This window comes from Talpa europaea, assembly GCF_964194135.1.
Source record: "Talpa europaea genome assembly, chromosome: 5".
Classification (NCBI taxonomy): Eukaryota; Metazoa; Chordata; class Mammalia; order Eulipotyphla; family Talpidae; genus Talpa; species Talpa europaea.
Window position 1 is genome coordinate 59,060,439 of NC_140071.1, and position 20,600 is coordinate 59,081,038.

Genomic DNA, 20,600 nt, shown 5'->3' on the forward strand with positions numbered 1-20,600 from the left:
TGTGGGACCCTTGCCAGGGGCCGGGGATCGAACCGGTGCTGCAGAGGCTGCGGGCAGCTTCGCAGCCCAGCGCTCAACCGCTGCGCCACCAGGGGAGGCCCTATTTCTATTTTCTAAGCAACCCCATTCACACATGTTGCCTCGAGTTTTCAAAGTTCTCAATTAGGATTATTTATTAATGTGTAGTCTTGACTCAGTGAAATGTGAAATAAATTATATCTTTTCTTTGTTATCCCTCAAGTAGAGAGTTGGCTCTTCTACAATTTTTCATCGTTCTCAGTTGTGTGCCTTTCCATTCTAATTTGTTATACCTTACTTTAGACAGTTGCAAATAGTAATAGAAATTTTTAAAAAGAATTCACTTTAAAAGTATTCAGTTTAAATTTCCTTGTGGTTTAAATATCTTTTAACTCAAATCTCCTTTAGTAACCAGATGACTAAATCATTTGTGTTTTTATTTTTTAAAATGTTTTACATATTTCATTGCCCACAAATAGAAACGTAGCTAACAAGTTTGGATGTTGAACTGTGTGATAATTGAGATTCACAGAGATATTTTGGTATCATTATTGGTGTAACATTGAAATAAGAACAGAGTAGAATACAATAGGCTAAAAACTAAAAAAAAAAAAAATCAAGCCACCGTGTTTATTACAAGGCAAAATGAAATTCTGTATCACTCTTTATATCCATGTATTTGTTACTTTTCATGGAGACTTCTTATTTTATATAGTGTTAAGGATAAAGTATTGATTTTGAAAAGGGCTAACGTCCATCATCATCACCACCACCACCACCACCATCACCATCATCTATCAACTAATCTGAATTCTCTTCTAGATCTTCTGCTAACATGACAATGCTGATGATGATGAGCCAATTCTCTCCCTTCTGGGTATTTATCTCCAAAATGAGCATTATAAATATCTTACTCTCTTCAGCATGATTCTGTGAGGTTAAAATAATACCTATAAAAATAATGTATTAGAAAGCAAAACACTAATGCAAGGTGTATTTTAGCAGTAGTAGTAACAGCATCAGCAGCAATAGTAGAATAGAGGCACCTATAGTATAGTGTTGATGCATTCAGACTTTGAAGTCAGTCATGACTCAAACCATGATTTTGGTGGATGGTTGATCTTAGAAAAGCTACTTAATAGCTGAATGCCTCAGTTTCCTTGTCTGTAAAACAAGGCTAATAACAGTATGTACCTAGTAATGTGGTGAAGATTAAATGAGGCAAACTTGTAAAGCCTCTAGCCTAGGGCCTGGGACATTGTATTGTTCCTTGCTCTTTGATACTATGTAAATATATAATATCAGATTTTGAATGTCTGATGCTTGATTCAAAACACATTAAAACAATTAAGACTAAAGTTTTCTGGTTCAAATCACAAATAACCTTATGGGAAAGATATATTCCCTTTAGAAAAAGGAGGTCATGAGGACATTGCCTGAGCTGCAGGAAATCCCAGCAAATAATTTCAAATTCCTGTCAAGCTGTGGTACCATCTTTCTGACCCTCCAAGTTCAAACTGCTTTTAAAGGAATCATTCAGTTCTTCCTCCCAGGAATACTTTCATTAGTATCATCATTTGATCACAATGAAAAATCCCCAAATCAGGGTAGTTTTCAAGAAGAAATTTTTTTAGACTTGGTGTTGAATTTGTGGAAAAATGTGCCCTCCTCCCCAATTCTGGGTAATATTTTTTGCAATGACAAGGCCTCACTGGGGAAATCCTAACTGAAGATAATAGCATGATAGATTAAATGTTGCCAGTATTCCATTTAATAATAAGCAATTGCATAGCAGGCTTTTAAATACCTAAGTTAAAAGTGATATATTAATATTGAGTACACTGTTACTGTAAAGTCCATTCTCCTACTGATTTCCAACAAACACCATTTAAGTGCCAACCTACTATTACAAGAGTTTACTATTTTATTCTTGCTCCAAAATGGCATCAACAGTGATGGGGTGCTTTCAGGGGATTGTTGAATAGAATTTTTGCAACAAAGGGGCATGCTTGAGGAAATGCAAACTATTAACTGTAGGCATTGAATGCTTTATCTTGGCACTCCCCAGATCTACACACCCCCTAATCAAACAAGCAGCTTTATGGCATGCACAATTACAACTGACTTGAAAAGAGGTATAACTGACTTCCGCAAAACTGGTTTCCACAGGATTTCCTGTCCAAAAATTACCCTGTGGTCTTCTGTAGCTAAATGGTTACAGATCATCCAGTTAGCAAGACATTCCCACCCCGGTGGTTGTACTTTTCTTTAAAAAATGAGTGGATGTGACCAAACCCTGTCATTTGCAAATTCATTCTGGACTTCTTTTATTCCCTTTTCTTTCATTGGGTAGGAAGGAATAACAAAACAAAAAGCAAACAAACAGGCACCCTCCCTCTGTAATGTCTGTTTATTCAAGGTGTCCTTTCCCTGTGAGGTTATTTACAGGTCTCCTGCTTAGCTTGTCTTGCCTGGCAATGCCTGCGAGCATTCTGCTGTTTCTGGGAGTGCTGTTCCTTTAACCTCCTTTGATTCGCTCTTCCTGGGAGGCGGTTGCAGTGTCTGGGAACCCACCTAGAGGGCCCCCTTGACGCCAGCACATCCCCTGTCAGGCAGCAGTCTCTGCAGCCGAGCGGGCTGCTGCAGAGTTAATGTACAGTACCACGGAGCCTGCAAGTGTCCTGCGCTGCTCAGAGCCGGGCGGCACAGCCCAGGGCAGACGAGGCGGCTGCGGCTACGGCGATTCCAAAGGTTCTGCTGGAAATTCAGCGCTGGGGGACCCCAGCAGGAGCCTGTTGCCATTGTGTTTTAAAAGCATGCAAGGTCTGTATAGCTTGGGCATGAGAATCTTTCAGAAGATGTCAGAGCATCAGAGTAAATGACACCTATTGGGGACCTGAATTGGGGGTGAGAGAGAGAGAGAGAGAGAAAAGAGAAGAGAAAGACAGCGGGGGGAAGAAATTCTTAGACAACGTCTGACCTGCAGCTGTGAAATTCATTTTCTTTCCAAGGCAAAATATGAAAAGCCCACACATGGTTTTGATAACAACAAATTAAAGGGATTTCTGCAGTGAAAGGATCAATAGCTTAGTCATTTTACTTAAAGAGAGCAGACAGCCTTATTATGGGGTTAGGCAGCAGAAATGAATTTCCTCATGACAGCACCCTCTGAAGTCGTGATGGTAGCTAATGGTAATCCTCTCCTGCAAGGCAGAAATTGCTCGTTGCCTTTCGACTTTTGCAGTTGAAAACCAGAAATTCTGAGATTTTGGGAAGAAGTTGCCTTGGGCTTTACATGGTTTCTAGCCCCTCTGCCCAGGTCTTTGTCCGACACGTCTCAGAAGGCAGCACTGCGTTAAAGTGACCACATATGAATATGTGCCTAAGAAAGAAGAAAAAGCAATATTCATTTCTAAAGGACAGCATGGCAAAGCAACCTGAAGTTTTCCATTTCCCTTCTAACACTTCTTTAACGAGGATAACAAGAAACTGTCTTTTGACTCCTCTTTTCCCACATTCCAGAGTCCTTCCCACAAGGATGCATTAATTTATACTCTAAACAGTTGGATTTTACCAGGACAATATTTGCACCATTTAGGATTAGTGATTGAACTGGCGATTTTAGTGTGTTGACTAACTAGTGGAACCTAAATGGATGGACCCATACCTGCAGTGCTCTGTGATGTTTCTTTCTTCAAATCCTGGAAGGGCTTTTGTTGTTGCTATTTGTTTTTGGGGAGGGATTTTTTTGGAATTCAGTACTTGTTGCAATAATTGCCCATGATAGCTGCTCAAAGAGGAGAGTTGGAATTCATCTATGAAAATCACTACATGTAACATATGAGACAAGGAAAATATTAATGACAGAAGATCTGCAAACATGATGCACGTGAATAATTTCCCCTTTAGAAGGCATTCCTGGATATGGTGAGTAATCAATGTCCCCTTCAGTTTGAAAAACTCAGAATTATAAAATTCTGTGACAGGTACCAGAGGCAAAAATTATCTTGAACAAGAATATTGGTATCTCGTGAGGATGAAAGTATAACATGTTTAAAACCCAACGTTGTCTGGGAAAGTAATGGTTATGCAATAACAAATTCCTTGTTCATTTGAAAGCATCCCCAAATAAGAAGTCAAGTATGAGGGCATTGATAATTGTGGACATTTTGCAGAGAAAAAACAGACCCAACAACTTTGAGCATGGCAACTAGTTAACTAATAAATAGAAGGAAAAAGGGAGGTCTGGGATTTGTTTTTTTGCTCTTTTGTTTTCTTATATTTGAAAATTCCCTGGGGAAGGACACACATGTATTTCTGACATCCAGTATCAATTTGCCTGGCCTTAGGTCTTTTTTAGTTTCCAAAAGAAGATTAAGGGAAAACTTAGAATGTTGACTCAATTTGAAAATAATACTAAGATGTGTCGCTGACTCACATTTAAGGAATATTTTAACTCTTCAAAAGATATTTCTACCAGAATGAACCAATTTAATAAAATTCTAACGCATGAACCATGAAGTGCTCAGACTCAGACTCTCATAAAACTTGCTCAGTGCATTGATATTTGGTCATGTATTAAGGTTCGATGCAATGTATTTAGGTCCCCGAACATGTGACAGCACGTACCATTTCTTGTTAGAGTTATGACTAAATGTGTGTAGAAATTAATTGCTGAGGGTTTTATAAGGGCACACCTCATTGTTTTGAAATTACTTGTTTTTACCTCACCTTTAGGGCTGACTGGATTCAAACTTTGTGAATATATAATTTAGGTACATTTTAAGGTTTTGTGTCTAACATGGTTGGCTTTGGATACTTTAATGTGTCTGATTTTGAAAATGTATTTCCCAGGTAAATTTTTTGAGTTGTCTCAGGATAAGTAATAGATAGAAAAATGTGGGTTTCTGAGAGTTTTCTAGCTGTCATTATGACAGTCTCAAGTGAAATCTCTCCAGTAACTTAAGACTCCACTAATATCACCTGCTGGTTTGATACAGAGGTTTCAGTTTCAGATTATTAGCTGAAAATCAGTTTCAGAGAAGGTGGGTGACATCCCCTGTCACTCTGGTCAGGTACCCATTTTCCCAGATACATCCAGAATTGATGCTGTGGCGTATCTTCCTTTTCTGCTGCTGCCCAGAGCTACCATCCCCAGTCTCCAGTGAGCTTGGGAGGGAGTTGGGGTGACATGTCTGCAAACCTCAGTGGCCCACTTCCAAGTACATCACCAGAGTTTCTGCCTCAATGGGAGCTTTGGTGCCATCACCTTGCAGACCCTGATGGCGAGGGTCAGGCATCAGCAATAAAGGCTTGTCCTTCTCACACACTCATTCACACAGTTCTGTCCCTGAAATTAAAATGTCCTGAAAACAATTACTGGCACGTAGTAAGCATTTGTCAAATTTGTTTTTCTTCTAATCCTTATGCATTTCTTAAAGGTTTAATTTTGTGCCTCTAGGGGGAAAAATGGCCATTTTCATTTCTATAAAGTGTACCTGGCTTTAAAGCAATTGTATTTGTTCTACCTAAGTCCTGTTGTGTCCATTTGTTTATGTTGCAATAGGTAGAATGCATACACTCTTTGAATGCCTGACATTATAACCACCCATTATTTGTTGCATTTACCTCATCTCTTCTTTTGACTGGAATAAAATTAGCTATTCAACTCTATAGCTTTGAAGGAATGTAAATATGCTTATTCATGCTTCTATACATATGTGTGTGTGTGTGTGTGTGTGTGTGTTTGAAAGCTGTATATAGAGAAGTTGGGAGTGCTGGAGATTTTTCTTTTGTGCCTGAAGCTAGGTAACCTTTCATTCGTTTCACTATATGACGTGCCAGTTTGTTGTGGTGGTCAAACTGAGCTGATGTGGAGTGTGAGTGCTCTGGATACATATTCTTGCCTGTCTCCTTTAGAAGGATTCATTAATAAGACCTTGAGCTCAAAAGGAAGAAGGAGGTGGTTTTTGCCAGGTGACCCAATTAGTGTTGTGTTTGGCTCTCAACTTCCCCAATAGTTGTTGTTTTTCTCTTATTTATAACCTCACCTTTCAGTACTGCAGTGAGAGATTCTAGGTGTTTGCTGACAGACATCCTTGTTTCCCTTTGTTTTACTGTAAGAGTCCCTGTTGGGTTAGATTCCATGCTCATGAATTATGCTCGAGAAGAAAGAATTTGTCAAGTTGCTCTCCTTTTAATTTCCAAAGACTTCCTTTTCTCATTGTCACATGCATGTCTTCTTCTTCAAGAAGGGGCAGGTCAGAAGTTGGCACCAGTTCAGTGCCAGGGAAAATACATATTGCAAGGGGATATCTGCTTTGATTTCATGAGCCCCAGGTCATCTCTGTGAAGGCACTTTGTGGTAGGCAGGGTGTAGAGGGATTTTTTTGTTCTCTTCTGCTTTCTGAGGAGCAAGTAGGGGCAAAATTGAGATAGAGAAGAGCTAGGGTGGTCTTCAAAATCTTATCAGAGGTAATGACTCAAATAGAGCCTGTGTACAACACCCCTCTTAGACTCTCATCCTCCTGGGACTGCTGTCTGGATAGTTGAGTAAAGGTATGACAAATTCATTGTTTATTGGTTACAAGTTAAAGTTAATAAGTGGTCCCATTACATGTCTTAATAGAACACTACTTCTTGAGTGCTGAAAGAGTGGCTTAAAGAATGTGCTTTTCTGTTTAAAGCTACATTAGAAATATTTGCTGGGGGGTTTTTATTGCAAAGACTTCTTTCCATTGCACTCTTTGACCTTTTTACTGCCAAGTCAAACAAAGATAAGGGTTTGCCTCACTAGGTATATAGTACTGAGTACTATATAACTCATCTTATTTTTTATTCTGACTAGTTCTGAGAATATGCTGTTAGTCTGGCAATTTAAGAACAGTTTTCTTGCCTGGTAGGAAAAAGAGAAATGCAAGTCAGCTTTCTAGGAACTATAATTTCATCTAGCAGCAATTAAAAAAATTGAAAGGACTTTTTAGAAGCACCATGATATAAAATCATTTAGGGGTCCAACAATAGTGTCATAAAAGAGTGTGCCTGACATGTATTTGTGGTTTTTTTGGTTTTGTTTTTTTTTTTTGCCTTTTTTAATAGTTTTATAACAACTTTGTATACTCTGGTTTATAAAAATATTTTATGCCAGAAACACTAGGGCATGTTGAATGCAGCTGAATTTTACATTTGTAAAGCTTGGGAGGACATTTTCTTTAAATACCTTTGCATTCTTTCCATGATGGACTCAGATGACTCAAATTGAGGACAGAGAGAGGCAGAAGCCATGTCCAAGTCTCCTACTAAGTGAGGCTGTACAGTACTGTTGTCCGTGTGCACTTAGGAAGCTCGAAGAAGATTTGGGACTAGTGATTGTGAATCCTGGTCAACTATTTTATTTATTTGGTACTTACAATTTAATCTTTTAAAGCCCACACACCTAAATTCTTTCATTGAACATTCTCTGTGATGTTAAGAGGTGGTTCTGATTAAGAAGCAAAATGGGGTGATTATGGCATCTTGATTCAACATTGAAATTTCTTTTCTTTAAATCCTACATGCTTCTGTTGGATTTTCCCTTTTCAGGTTTCTAGTAAGATATCATTGATTAAGTCACACCTTGGTTTTTCTGTAAATTAAGAGTTCATCTCATAATACTAACTCATTTTGTTTCATCTAAATCCTTTACAGCATGAATCTAGATATAACTCAATATATCAATAGTCTCATAATCTTGTATTTTTTGGGTAAGTATATATTTTTTCAAGAGTGAATCCAGCGAGTAAATAATCATAGAAAGGCAAGATGGTCTGCTTATTAATGAAAGGATAATCCTTATCAACTTCTTGTATTTTTATCTTTTAAGTTTTTCTTCTCTTCATATGTTGGAACTACAGAAATTCACCTCAGAAGAACATTTTCCAGAATGTATGTTTTGATCAACATAATAATCTTACTTGTTTCATGAGAATTGTCATGGGTTTGAAAAATACTGAGTTTGCTACCTGTGTATATATTAAAGAACTAAAGGTATTGTTTCAGGCAAGGCAATAGAACTCTGCTCATTTTTGAAAATGCTTCTAGTGTCCTTCTAGTGTCTGCTTGTCTTCTAATGAGATTTTAGTCCTCTGCTGACCTTTTTCAGTATCTTTTCTTCCTATAAGTAACAAAATTACCTAGAGATTCTAAAATACAAATACCAAACTCTCAACTTGATTCTGAATGCCTGTTTGGGCCAAATAAAACTTACTTATAAACACTTATGACCAATAAAGTTTAGATAGACCTCATAATTATACAAACCCATCTTGTTCATAAATCCCTGGGGCTCAATAGTAAAGTCATCCATTGTTTAAGGCTGACATTCACGTTAGATGTAATACAGAAGAGTTTCTTTTAGATGAAATACTAATCATATTCAGCATATGATTTTTCTCCTTTCTATTTCAGTATCTTTTATTGCCTCTAGCTATATTCTCCTTCAATTCTGCTATCAATACCTTGTAATTTAAAAATGAAAATAAAAACTCATTCTTTTTTCAACTTTTGGGAAATTTTTGATTAAGGTATAATATTACAGAGGAGGAAAGTTACTATCAGTGATATAGCGTGCCCACCACTTATGGAAGTTCAATATAATTTTTAGTCTCAGCAAATTTCCACTGTTGTAAAATAGTTTGTGTACTTTAAACTGCTGACAGGTTACATCCTCAATGGGCTCAGTGGGTGGCCCAAGCCAGCAAGGATTTAGACAATTCCCACAAAGGGGAGAAAGGAAGAAATATTCTTTGTCATGTGAAAATGAGTAGTTTATGAATCTGGGATTTTTTGCTTTCCACCTCCTTTCTGCACTCCTTTTGGCTATTACTGAGTTTCTTGTCTAATGCTCCCCCCAATGCCTAATGGTTAAGAGATAAACAGGCAAGTGAGAATACAGGAAAACAGTTCAGAATTCTGAGAGGAAGAGGAATCCAAAGAGGGAACTGAATTGCCAGTTTCCCTCTTGCCTCAGGCTAAAGCCTCCCTCCCTTTTAGCCTCTCCCCTCTCCTTTTTTTCTTTCCTCCTTTTTTTCCTCTCTTCCCTTCCTTTCCTATACCCATATTTCACCTTTTCCACCACACCCACACATTGAGGCTTCTTAGTACTGTGTCTACTTCCAGCTTTTATTCCACCTTTGTTAAAATAGCTCCAAAATATTTCTAAGCCATAAATTATTGCTATAACTGCTTACTGCTTGACTATTGGGTAGAGCTTCTAGTTGTTAGAGGAATACCAGCCTAGAAACATATCCCAGATAATAGATAGATAATTCAATTCTTTGGTTAGGGAAAGAACAAAACCCTGCAGGTTTCAAATTTTCATTCTGGTGTCAGTGCTTTGTGTTACCTTGAGAAAGTCTCTGAGCTTTTCCTCACCTTTGAAAGTGATTGCTACAGATAGTTAACCACTTCATGTTAAATAGTAGGCTGTTAAAGAAAATCTCATAGCACATTGGTAATAGTAATTTATTAGACTGTAAACAGTGTCATGCTAACACCTCTTGAGTGAATTTCTTTTTTAAAAAATTAATTAATTAATTTATGCAAGCACTGGGTACAGTTTGAAGCGTGGGAGGGTGAGAGAATTCACCAGAGCCAGAGCGGGCAGTGGGAGCACTGGGCGGCTCCCAGAGGAGCAGTGGGCGGCAGGAGAGGTCTGCGCACCATGTGGGACCCTCGCCCAGCGGCCGGGGATCGAACCGGCGCAGAGGCTGCGGGCAGCTTCACAGCCCAGCGCTCAACCATTGCGCCACCGGGGAGGTCCTTGAGTGGATTTCTTAAAACACAGCTACCAAAGATAACTATTGTGTACTTTATGGAAGAGACCAGCTCTGACTGGAGCTCCCTGTCCATGCTACATGTTTTCATATGAACTATTTCATTTAATGAAGCAGTAACTTTTTGAGGTGGGAATTATTTCAACCTTTTCCCAGATGTGGAAAGTAATGCCCACAGATAGTGAATACATTTCTCAAGGTGACACATCTATTATTTAGGGAAAGGGACCCACTGGAAACAAAGGCTGGAAGATTTAAAAACCTAAATGTCTTTTAAATTCCCCCTTTTGTTCTGTGGCACAGGCCTTAGCATTTTAGCCATGGGCCATCTGGAAAATAGGTCAGTCAGACCAGAGAAAAATAAATAGATTCACCCTGTTATTTAGCAAGTTAGTTATATACATGGGATGTTTAATGGATGTCAATGGTCTTTTCCTGAGAAACTCTCATTGTTAGGGTTAGGACTGTGTCCTATTCTTCAACCACCTAAGCTGCTCTATTGGCGTTTCTCAGAAAGAGGAAGTTTATAAGGTTTTTCAGATAAAGTCTGTTCATAGAGCCACCCAGGCCTCTGGGATCTTTTCTGTGAATTAGGAGAAGGCACTTCTCTGGGTAGAAGGAAATGTGCCCCACTTCATGCAGATGCATTAGAAATGTAGACTGAGATGGGCCTCAGTCTACAGGCAGTTGAGTGGTAGTGCAGGCAGTTGAGTACAGTGCTGTGAAGCTGTCAGCAGCCTCTGCAGTGCCGGTTTGATCCCGGCCGGCTGGCCGGCGAGGGTCTCACATGGCAAAGCGGACCTCTCCTGTCTCGCCCACTGGTCCCCTCAGCAGTGTATTTCTCCAGTCTGCCTGTTCTGTTCCCCACTCTGCCTCTGGTAAACCCTCTCACCCTCCGCGCACATCTGGCCTGTACCCTGGTTCTTGTATAAATAAATAAATAAATTTTTAAAAAAGATTTTAAAAAGAAAAGAAATGTAGACTGAGATGCTTGGTGAACAGACAGAGCTTCTATGCAAAGCAAATGTACAACTTCCCTGGGCACAGACTTGGCGAGCAGAGCACTGACTTGGCGAGCAGAGCACAGCTTCTGCTCACTCACCCTCTCCATATTGGGTCATAAACAATCTGCATGGCTGTAGCCCTACTTTGACCAGGGTTCTCCTACTACCTCAAAGGGTAGCAATGACAGTCAGATGAAATGTTTTGAGAGTGCTATGCCAATATTAAAAGTTTGGGGTTTTCTACCATTTTTGTTACTTTCTGCAAAATGTTCTAATTACAGGCCTTTCAAATTTATATTTTGCATAGGTAAAAAGTAGAAATCAAGGCTAACGTCAAATGGCCAAAGAAACATTTTAATCACTATTTAGTCCAATATGGACCTGCTGAAAAAAGTCATTTGTAATAAATTGGATTAGAATTTGTGGAACATACTGATTCATTTTAGCATAAGACTTACTCAGATAAATGTATTAACAGTCCTGTATTGAAGATACTCATAGACCAGTGGAGAAAAAAGCAATGGAAGCAAATAATTACTGTACAGAATGGGGCATATTAGTATTGATATATACAGAGCACTATGGGAGTCCAAATGTAATAACAAACTTAACTGGTTAGTCAAAATACCTTAAAGAGTCAAGATATCATGGACCAATAGTGTATCTGATAGATTTGAGAATTGGGAGTTATTGGCAATACTTTGGAGAATAGTTTTAGGGAGTCATTTTCCCTGAAAAGGGGCTGTTTTGGGGGTAAGTTCTATTTCAGTGTTTATATAAAAGCAAAGAAAAAATAGTGCCTGCTACTTTAATAATGTTGGACAAGAAGGGCAGATAAAAAAGGAGCCTGGAGTGAGATATGAGGAAAGAGAAGAGAGGAACAACCAGTAGTTATGGAAGAACACTTAGTGCTTGTAAAAGTCAGGGAGCACATCCCAAAGGATGTATCCAGATATAGGATCTGGACAACTAGTGTAGGACATGGCTTCCTCTAAGACAAGAGGGAGCAAGGGGAGGAGGGACGCAGAGAACGTAGAGATTAGATGGGTGGCAAGAAAACCTGAGGAAGGTTTGGTCTCATGCCTTCTGTTTTCTTTGAGACATAGAAATCAAGATCATATCTGGGAAGGAGGTTCACAGGGGACAAGTTTAGTAAAGTTATGGAACAGTCTCTGTTGGGAATTGGAAAGGCTACCGAAGAGGGAAGTATGGGGTGTCAAATACATTGGAAAAAGTGGTGATGATGAGTGAATAAATAAAGTCAATAAAGGATATTTTTCTTGGCTTTTTAAATTACACAAAATATCTTGTCAAGGAAAGGGACAGAGGTGTGACAATAATGCTACAATTCCTAATTACTAAATTGGGGATTGTTTTGTGATTAGAATTTCTCCTACTGATTATATTTTGGGGGACTACAAAGAATGGAGTTGATTTTATTGTTGTTTTCTATTTCGTAGTGGTGGAAGCTGTTTTATGAACATATTAATTAAATTGCAGCTCCAATTTCATGACCTGATTTTGGAAATGTGAGATTTCCTAAGCTGCCTGGAAATAGCTCTTGGGTGAAAAACAGAAGTTCTAAGATTCTAAGATGTTTGCTTTGAATTTTATCTTCAAATGAATAAAAATCACAGTGGGAAGAAAAAGCAAAATGATTCAGCTTTGCTCACTTTTTAATAGGAACCTTTCTCTGGCTTATGTTAGAATGTCACAAATCCATATATATGTAACCTGCTTTTACAAAGATTTCTTCAAACCTTTTGAAGTTTACATGAAAGTGTCACCAGTCTCTGAGAAACTTACTGAAAATAACTCAACATAATATGTCTTTAACCAGTACTGGTATAACCTATTTTAAATATTTATAAATTTAAATTATCTTTTGTGTTTCTGTGATATCTCAGGGGAATAAAGGACAAATACAAGGTGTAAATTAGGGAGATTTTAAAATAGACTTATAATTTTTAGGCCAATCATAAGCCCTACAGTGTGCCATGAGTTTAGGCCATGTTATGAATCCCTTTCATCTCTTCTAATCATCAGCACTTTTCTCTGAGGTCAGCAGTTGTCTCATTATTAATGGGGTTCAGTTTTCTTGATTACTTTATGCAGGACTTTTTGGGATTTCAGCTTCAAAACTCTACAATGTCCTCATTAGTCCTGCTCATCTATCAGGAAGCTTCATTCTTCCTTCTCTTTGAGTTCTCATGTTTTTCTTTTTAAATCTGATGAGGATATTGAACAAAGTGATTTATATCTTACCATATTGATTTACTCATTCCTGTCTTGTTTGGGTGTAACTGTCTGTCAATTAAAGAGCATACTTAGAAATAGTATGTTGATCAACAATACATTGAAACTTGATGCTTTGCTGAAATATTTGGCTCTTGCTGGAAAAACAGAACAAAAAACCCCTTAGTTTCTCTGACTAAGGTGTTTGACTTAAATTCCTTTCCCCTAAGCCTACATTTTAATTGTCATCCTTTTAAAATAGTAAGATGGTAACTTAGTACTCACTAATGCTGGATATGTAGAGTAATTGAGAAAATATATCTCACGTACCATGTATGTGGCTGTTATGTCCTCCCAGCTCTTCTCTTGGTCAAAGTTCTCAGGCCCTTCCTGTTCATCTGGTCTCCACCCAGTCTAAAGATATAATGTGGTGTGAAGTTCTCAATATACAAATTAGGAGACTAACATGTGAAAGATTATCCAGGCTGCTTAGGGTTAAATAGTCCCTCAGTGGCAGACTATGCTGTTCTAGCTCTTCCCATTAGTTTTAGATTGCTGGGAAAACTAAACTACTTCTGTATCACATTCTTGGAACCCTTTGCATATACCAGACAACTTGGATTGATTTTGAATTGTGGGGAATAAGGCCTTCCTCTTCCTCCCTCTAGCCTCACTAAGAATCACATATCCTTGAAAAACTTCTTTATTCTTCCATTTTTAATCAGCATTTAATTCATACAGGACAGAGTTTTCATTTTATGGATTGTCATGTCCTTCATTAGATTCTCATTTCCAGCAAGTATCTGTCACATAGTAGATGCTCAATAAATGCTTTAGGGTGAAAATTACATTTCTAGTATTCCGTACCTGGGCATGAGGGTTTTCAAGATATAATTTCCATTTCGCAGGAAATAGTCTAAGTGTTTTGATAAGTAAAATTTCTATAAAAATATCATTTTTAACATAAATAATCCCACACACCTTGATCTTTGATATTCTGGAGAGTTTAAATGCATTTGCCAAGGTAGCTCTCTGAAAAATTCAGATGTTATTGCTCCAAATAACATCCTTCTCTTAGACACTATTTCTTTAAAGCTAATGAAAAGTATTAGGTACAGTAATGCTGTTGCTTACACTAGGATTTCATTGATATGTTTTTGCTGATAAAGACATGGACAGGGTCCTCACAGTGATTGTTACAGGACTGAACAGAATTCTTCAGGCCTAGTATTCCATTGTTTTTATTTTTCCTCACTTATTTATTAGACATCCTTAGAACTTTGTGGAATGAATGAATGAATGAATGAATAACATCATGAGTTCATGATGTTTTTTTCTCTTTGAGCTTCAAAGCTCTTTGTAATTGTGTCTCACCCTAACTACCTTCAGTTCTTATGATTTAATACTCATGAGTCCCGAACCAGATTCCACTCCTTTGTCAGTCATCTTACTGTTCTCAAATACATGCATCTAATCTCCCTATGTGGGATGTTCTGCCACCTTCTCTCTCTCTCCAAACCCAACCTGTCCTTCCAGTTTCCCCCCTCTCTAGCACATCATTTATTCATGAAACATTCTTTGATTTCAGTTAGCTCACTTTTCTGAAGTCCCTTTACCACCAGTGAAATTATGTAACTGACCCATGCATCAAGGCTAAACCAAAACATCTTTTCTCATCTTTTCCACTAACTTGGTCATATCATAAATACTAAGAGGCAGTGATACATGGGCTTTGGAGTTAAACAACCCTGATTGTGTCCTGTCCTTCCATTTATGAGTTGTCTGATCTTGGGCAACTATATTAATTACTTTCAATCTCTTCTTTTCCTCCTCTAGAAAATATGGCCAATAATTGTACCTCATCTTAGTGGGGTAAAATGAGATGTTTATATAAACATCTTAGCACAGCTCCTCAAGAAGTAGGAACTGGCCTCCCTGGTGGCCTACGGATTAAATCACAGCACTATTTCCTCGAAGGCCTGAGTTCAATCCCAGGCCAGGGAGCTGACCCACATATGGTGCAGCAGACCTCTTCTGTTTTGCCCGCTGCTCCCCTTAGCAATGTATTTCAGTAAATCCACCTGTTCTGCTCCCCAGTCTCTCTATGCTGAATTCTCTCACACCCCCACACCTCTGGCCTATGCTCCACTTCTACACACACAAAAAGTAGGAGCTCAATCAACAGAATCTGCTGAGATTCCTTTCATTCTGAGGAAATAATTATCTTCCTAGATATCTCTTATTACTATTCTTTAGTTTCTCATTTTACTATTGCTTTAATTTTAGTTGTTTTCAAAAGGCTTTAAACAACATTTCAAAGAATTGCTCTTTGAAATATTGAAATGTATTTGCAATATTATAAGTATTGAAAATATTAAACTTTTATGTAAAAATTTCTCACTTGAATATGGTATATTTTCATATTTTATTTACAATATCAACTACTGATATTAGCTAAGATGGTAATTGAATACTTGAAATTTCTTCATTTGCATTTTTTTAAAGATTTATTTATGCATACAAGAGCTGGGGTACAGGCCAGAGATGCTGGGGGTGAGAAGATTCACCAGAGACAGAGTGGGGAACAAAACAGGCAGATTGACTGAAGTACACTGCTGAGTGGAGTAGCGGGCGAGTCAGGAGAGGTCTGCTGCACCATGTGGGTATCTCCCTGGCTGGGATCGAACCCGTGCTGCAGAGGCTGCGGTCAGCTTCATAGCATTTTGCTCAAGCACCTGCGCCACCAGTGGAGGCCCCTTACTCCCACTTTACACACAGCATTAAAGCAAAACAAAGGTTTACAACTGTAGCTATAACTATAATAGGGGAGAAAGGGAAATAAGGTATGATGTTAATATTCAGTCGCATATATAATGAGATGAAACAAATTATACTTCCTTAATATATAGCACCAGCATCTTCTTGGGGAAGAGAAATGCCTTAGCCAAAAGAGATACTTTGGAGTTGTCCTTGGGATAAGGAAGTGTATCCTTTGAGGATTGTACTACAGGTAGGTGCTCACATCATCTGAGAGTAAAAGTCACTCTGTATGACAGTGGGAGAATTTGGTCCTAAGAGCCAACTAAAATGGCAGACACGAGCAAGAGAGATTCATGTGTCAGAAGCACATGTGTACTCAGTCCACAAATGTGTCTCCACTCCCTCAGAAATAAGAGTTAAAAAATGATCACCAATGTATATATGTCTTACTTAAAGTCTCAGCAGGACTGGAAGTAAGTGACATGGCTGCATTGACTCCTGCAAATTAAAAAGAAGTAAGTAGCTTTGTGTTGGCAAGAGAGGTCAGTTGAGCCCTACCCCCACAAAATTTTTACATATCAAGATGTAAGTTTTGGAACTCTTACTGGTCATGAAATTAGGAAGTGCAAATCAATTTTATTTAAATCTCAAGGGAGGCAGAGAGATATCCAGCATCTAAGAGTTTAAAAGACCATGAAGAAAAGTATACCAGATGGCATATAAAGTTATGGCTAAGTTTCCTAGGAGCCGGTATAAATCAGCAAGCTTACACACAAATCCGAGTGTCCATTAGATATAAACAACTCAGTGACTCAGGGGAAGCATATTTACTTCTGATGCTAAGATCAGATGGAAATTTACCCTAAATATGCTCATAAGAGAAATGACATTAAATAAAAATCATAGCAATTAATGGACTTCAGATATTTGAAGCATTTTAGATCCCCTCCTGTACCTTTCCTTCTCCACAAGTTTCTGTGAAGAGTGTAGGATATTTGAAGGAGCTTTGAAAATTGTGAATACTAATACTAGTTAATAAAGGAGGTTCATATCCCATATTTTATCATCATCTCATTAAATACTATTGAAAATATTAGTTAATAAGTATATAATCTGGATAAAAAAATGTTGCTCTTGAAAAAAATGCTAAGCCTTTTCATGTTACTATCTTGATGTGACAGTCATATGAGCATTCTCACATACATTGTTTTCTCCAAACCCACCCTGTGTCCTACTCCATTTGTGATGGGACAATGGTATAGGGTGAGCCTGTGTCACTCTTAAAGAGATTTGCATCTTGGAGGCCAATGTTCTTGAGTCTGTACGTGATCTTTTGTTGTCAAGCATCTGAGTGAGGCTCCACCCAATGGGATATGTCAATCCATGTCAATTTATAATTCCCTGTGCTTGAAATGTTTCAAGCATACTCATCTCATGTAGAGGAAAATGAAATCCATGAAAATGATTATGAAACGACAAGCATGCAGGGAAGAAGATATAGAAAAATGCCAAGTCCTTTGGAAGTTGAGAAATCCTTTACATTTAAGAGACCAGGTCAAATGTAGTTTCAGGAATGTATGACTTGATTATTGTCTATTTCCTCCCCTAAAACAATCCCTGTGATAGTTAAGAAAAAGTACTACATTATATATATATAATTTAAGAATACAGGCTCTAAAAATCCCATGCATTTTTCCATTTTCCCATCATTTCTCCTTGTATTTTTCCCTGCCAGGTGAATTGGCTATTATGTATATATTAGCACTAAGAATTTCGTTATGATATTAGAATACTCAACTGTTTTACTTGACTATGAGTAAAAGATTTTTGAGAGACAGATGAGTTCATTTATATCAAGCAGCATTACCGTGAAAAAAATCTACTACATTGAAAGCAATAACACATGAAAAGAATTTTGAAGATTATGACCATTTTCCCCCTGTCTCTCCCCAGAATCTGTTTTCATTCTGCCTCATCCTGAGTGTCTCCTTTGGGTAATATGAGTGGCATTCTTTTCCTACTGCTTCTGTATCCTTGGTTTCTTCAGAGATTCAATCAAGACAGGCAAAAGATAAAAGGGGAAAAAAAAGAGGTTTCATTTCCAAGGAATTGGTTTTTCAGTACCTGAGTCTTCACACCTATTCATCACTGCTAAGTGCTTGAAAACTGCTGAGTATAGTGTTAAGGGAGCAACCAGTACATCGGTCTTAGTTCTATTGTTCTTAAACTGAGGTCCCTAGTGCCTTTAGCAATATGCTTTGCATCAGTGAAATGATGCATTTAGGAATCTTTATGTCTAGCGTGAAAAAGTATCTCCTTTATTCCCATGTTACCTTAAAAAAAATCTCAAATCTAAATCCTTTGGAGAGAAGCAAATTGCTGTTTCATATATGCAACAGTGCATGTGAAGAGTGGAAATGAACACTTAATTCGTGGACATTTGTATGAATTAGTCTGTTGAACAAACAACACCATTTTTCTTGTAATAAATGAACAATTAGGTATTTTAATAGGTATATTTTTTCCTTTGCTAACTTATCCAAATGTAGTCTTGATCATCTTTTATTTTATTAACCTGACTACTTGATTGATATGTTTTTCCTCTCTTCTGATTATAGTATATAAATTTTATAACTTAATATTTTAATTTAATCTAAGTCCACTATATATAAACTTCCGAAGATTCATCTTTCTGGATTAAAGATAACCATAATATCAATGAGTAGCTTATTTCAGTTAGGAATTTGGCTGGTATTTGTCATTTTTTTTCTTGGAGATTTGTCTTTTTTGGGCACAGATATAAGTTGTGTATTTCTGAAAGCATTCATCATTAAAATATCTGTATCTTCATCAGTGAAATTGAGAGAGCTGAATCAGATGGATCAATATAGGACTTTAAGTGCATTTTAAGGAAATCCATCATCTGCATTAAGTCATTTTGTTCTAACGGTTTTCACAATTTACCAATGAAATTTGATATTATTTTACAAATTTTCCATAAAGACTAAAACAATGTATGCTTTGGCACCTGACTTTCAAAGTGTTCTTGATTTATTAATTGGTTAATTTTCTGTGACCTCATTATTTGTTAGACAGGCAGTTATATTTCTTAAGGGAATACATGTACTATAAAATGTCCAGAAAATACCAAGAGATTAAATGCTGAGATTAAAACATACTCTCTCCCCACCATTATGTTCAGTTCTGATTTTATATCTCTGTAGCCAGACCAAAGAAAAAGGTGGTTTTAATTATTATTATTTTTTTTAAGAATAAGGGGAGGGTGGGAGGTGTGCTATCTGAGGGTCCCTCTGACTGTGTTGTCACAGGAGGGCTGTGATATGTGGATGCTCGACTCCTGGAAACCAAATATGGTATTCACAAGCAAGTAATAATGTGCCAACCTCATTCACAGTAATTACCGATAATGTAGTATTTGTGTCTGCCATCAGAAAGTAAAATATGGAACCTATTTTGGAGATTTCACATAGCAACCTGAGTTACATTAATAGAACTAGAATGACTCAAAATGAAGAGGTAATGAGTACACTTGACCCTGCTTCACTCACACCTCTCCTGTATTACTATGCTCACTCCTGGACTACAGGCATATTGGAAAGGATGCAGAAGAGAGTGACAAGGATGGAAGAAAACTCACCCCTTTTCACACAGAAAGTGTTGAAGGACTGTGTTAAAGAAAGAAAATGAGGCAGTAATTGAAGACTGGGGCTTGGATGAGCATAGTTCTTCGTACTGCAAATCTGAATACTAGTGGGTGCACTTCAGTAACAGAGATTTAGCCCCAAAATAGGTCTGGATGTTCTTTTAACAGAAGAAGCATTTCATGTGCCTTAGCCTACAGGGGTCCAGGTGGGGAAATAAGGATGTCCACGTGTTAGTTGTTTGCTAAGATCAAAAATAATAAATAAACGATAGCAAATTTTTTGTTGAATTATATCTTTTCTGGTTGTTTTAAAGCTTCATAGTTCCTTCTTTTTTTTAAGATTTATTTATTTATTTGTTTGTTTGTTTGTTTGTTTGTTTATATATACAGCACTGGGTACAGTCAGAAGCACCGGGAGGGTGAGAGAATTCACCAGAGCCAGAGCGGGGAGTAGAGCAGGCAGAGGGACCTGAGTACACTGTTGAGGGGAGTCGCGGGCGGCAGGAGAGGTCTGTGTGCCATGTGGGTCCCTCCTCTGGTGGCCGGGAGCAGCCGGGGATCGAACCAGCGCTGCAGAGGCTTTGGGCGGCTTTGCAACCCAGAGCTCAACCGCTGCGCCGCTGGTGAGGCCCCATATTTCCTATTTAATTTGCCTTAAAGGTTTTTGTGTTTCAGAACAGAAAGCCATTCTTGACTCTTTGTCTTTTTCAAAGCTATATCTATATAGATAATGCATGTGTTGCTTAAATTCTTTCTTACCTTTAATAAATTTTCCTTTATCTGAGTCATATGTTTACCAATTCCCCAACACTTTAAATTGGCTTTAATTGATATGTATCATGGTCTAGTGTTTACTAAAGAAATGTAGGGGAAATAAATGATGAGGCTAATATATGAAAAATATTACATCTTTTGAAATTAATTTGAAAGTGATTTATGTGAGTAGAATTAGATCTTGTTTAGTTATACCAGTTACTTAAATTTATAGAATTATAAAATGAATTTAGGGTTTTTAAATAAACTTTGTTTTATAGCAGTCTTAAGATTTACAGAAAAATTGCAAAGATAGTACATCTCCCCTACACCACCTTCCTCTATTATTATCAT

The 20,600-nt window shown here is 37.7% G+C and overlaps 1 protein-coding gene across 4 annotated transcripts in view; it reads left to right on the forward strand.

Annotated features, from left to right (window-relative positions):
- Window positions 1-20,600, forward strand: part of PDE4D (phosphodiesterase 4D) — a gene marked incomplete at its 5' end in the record, with an annotated part of 1,035,071 nt that overhangs the window by 526,550 nt on the left and 487,921 nt on the right. The window contains one exon of one of the 4 annotated variants that reach the window (XM_084234306.1): window positions 3,884-3,945. The exons of the other annotated variants lie outside the window; for them this stretch is intronic. Coding sequence (XP_084090432.1) covers window positions 3,899-3,945 — 47 coding nt within the window. Of the gene's footprint in view, window positions 1-3,883; window positions 3,946-20,600 lie in introns of those variants that run through there. 4 annotated transcript variants of the gene reach the window in all.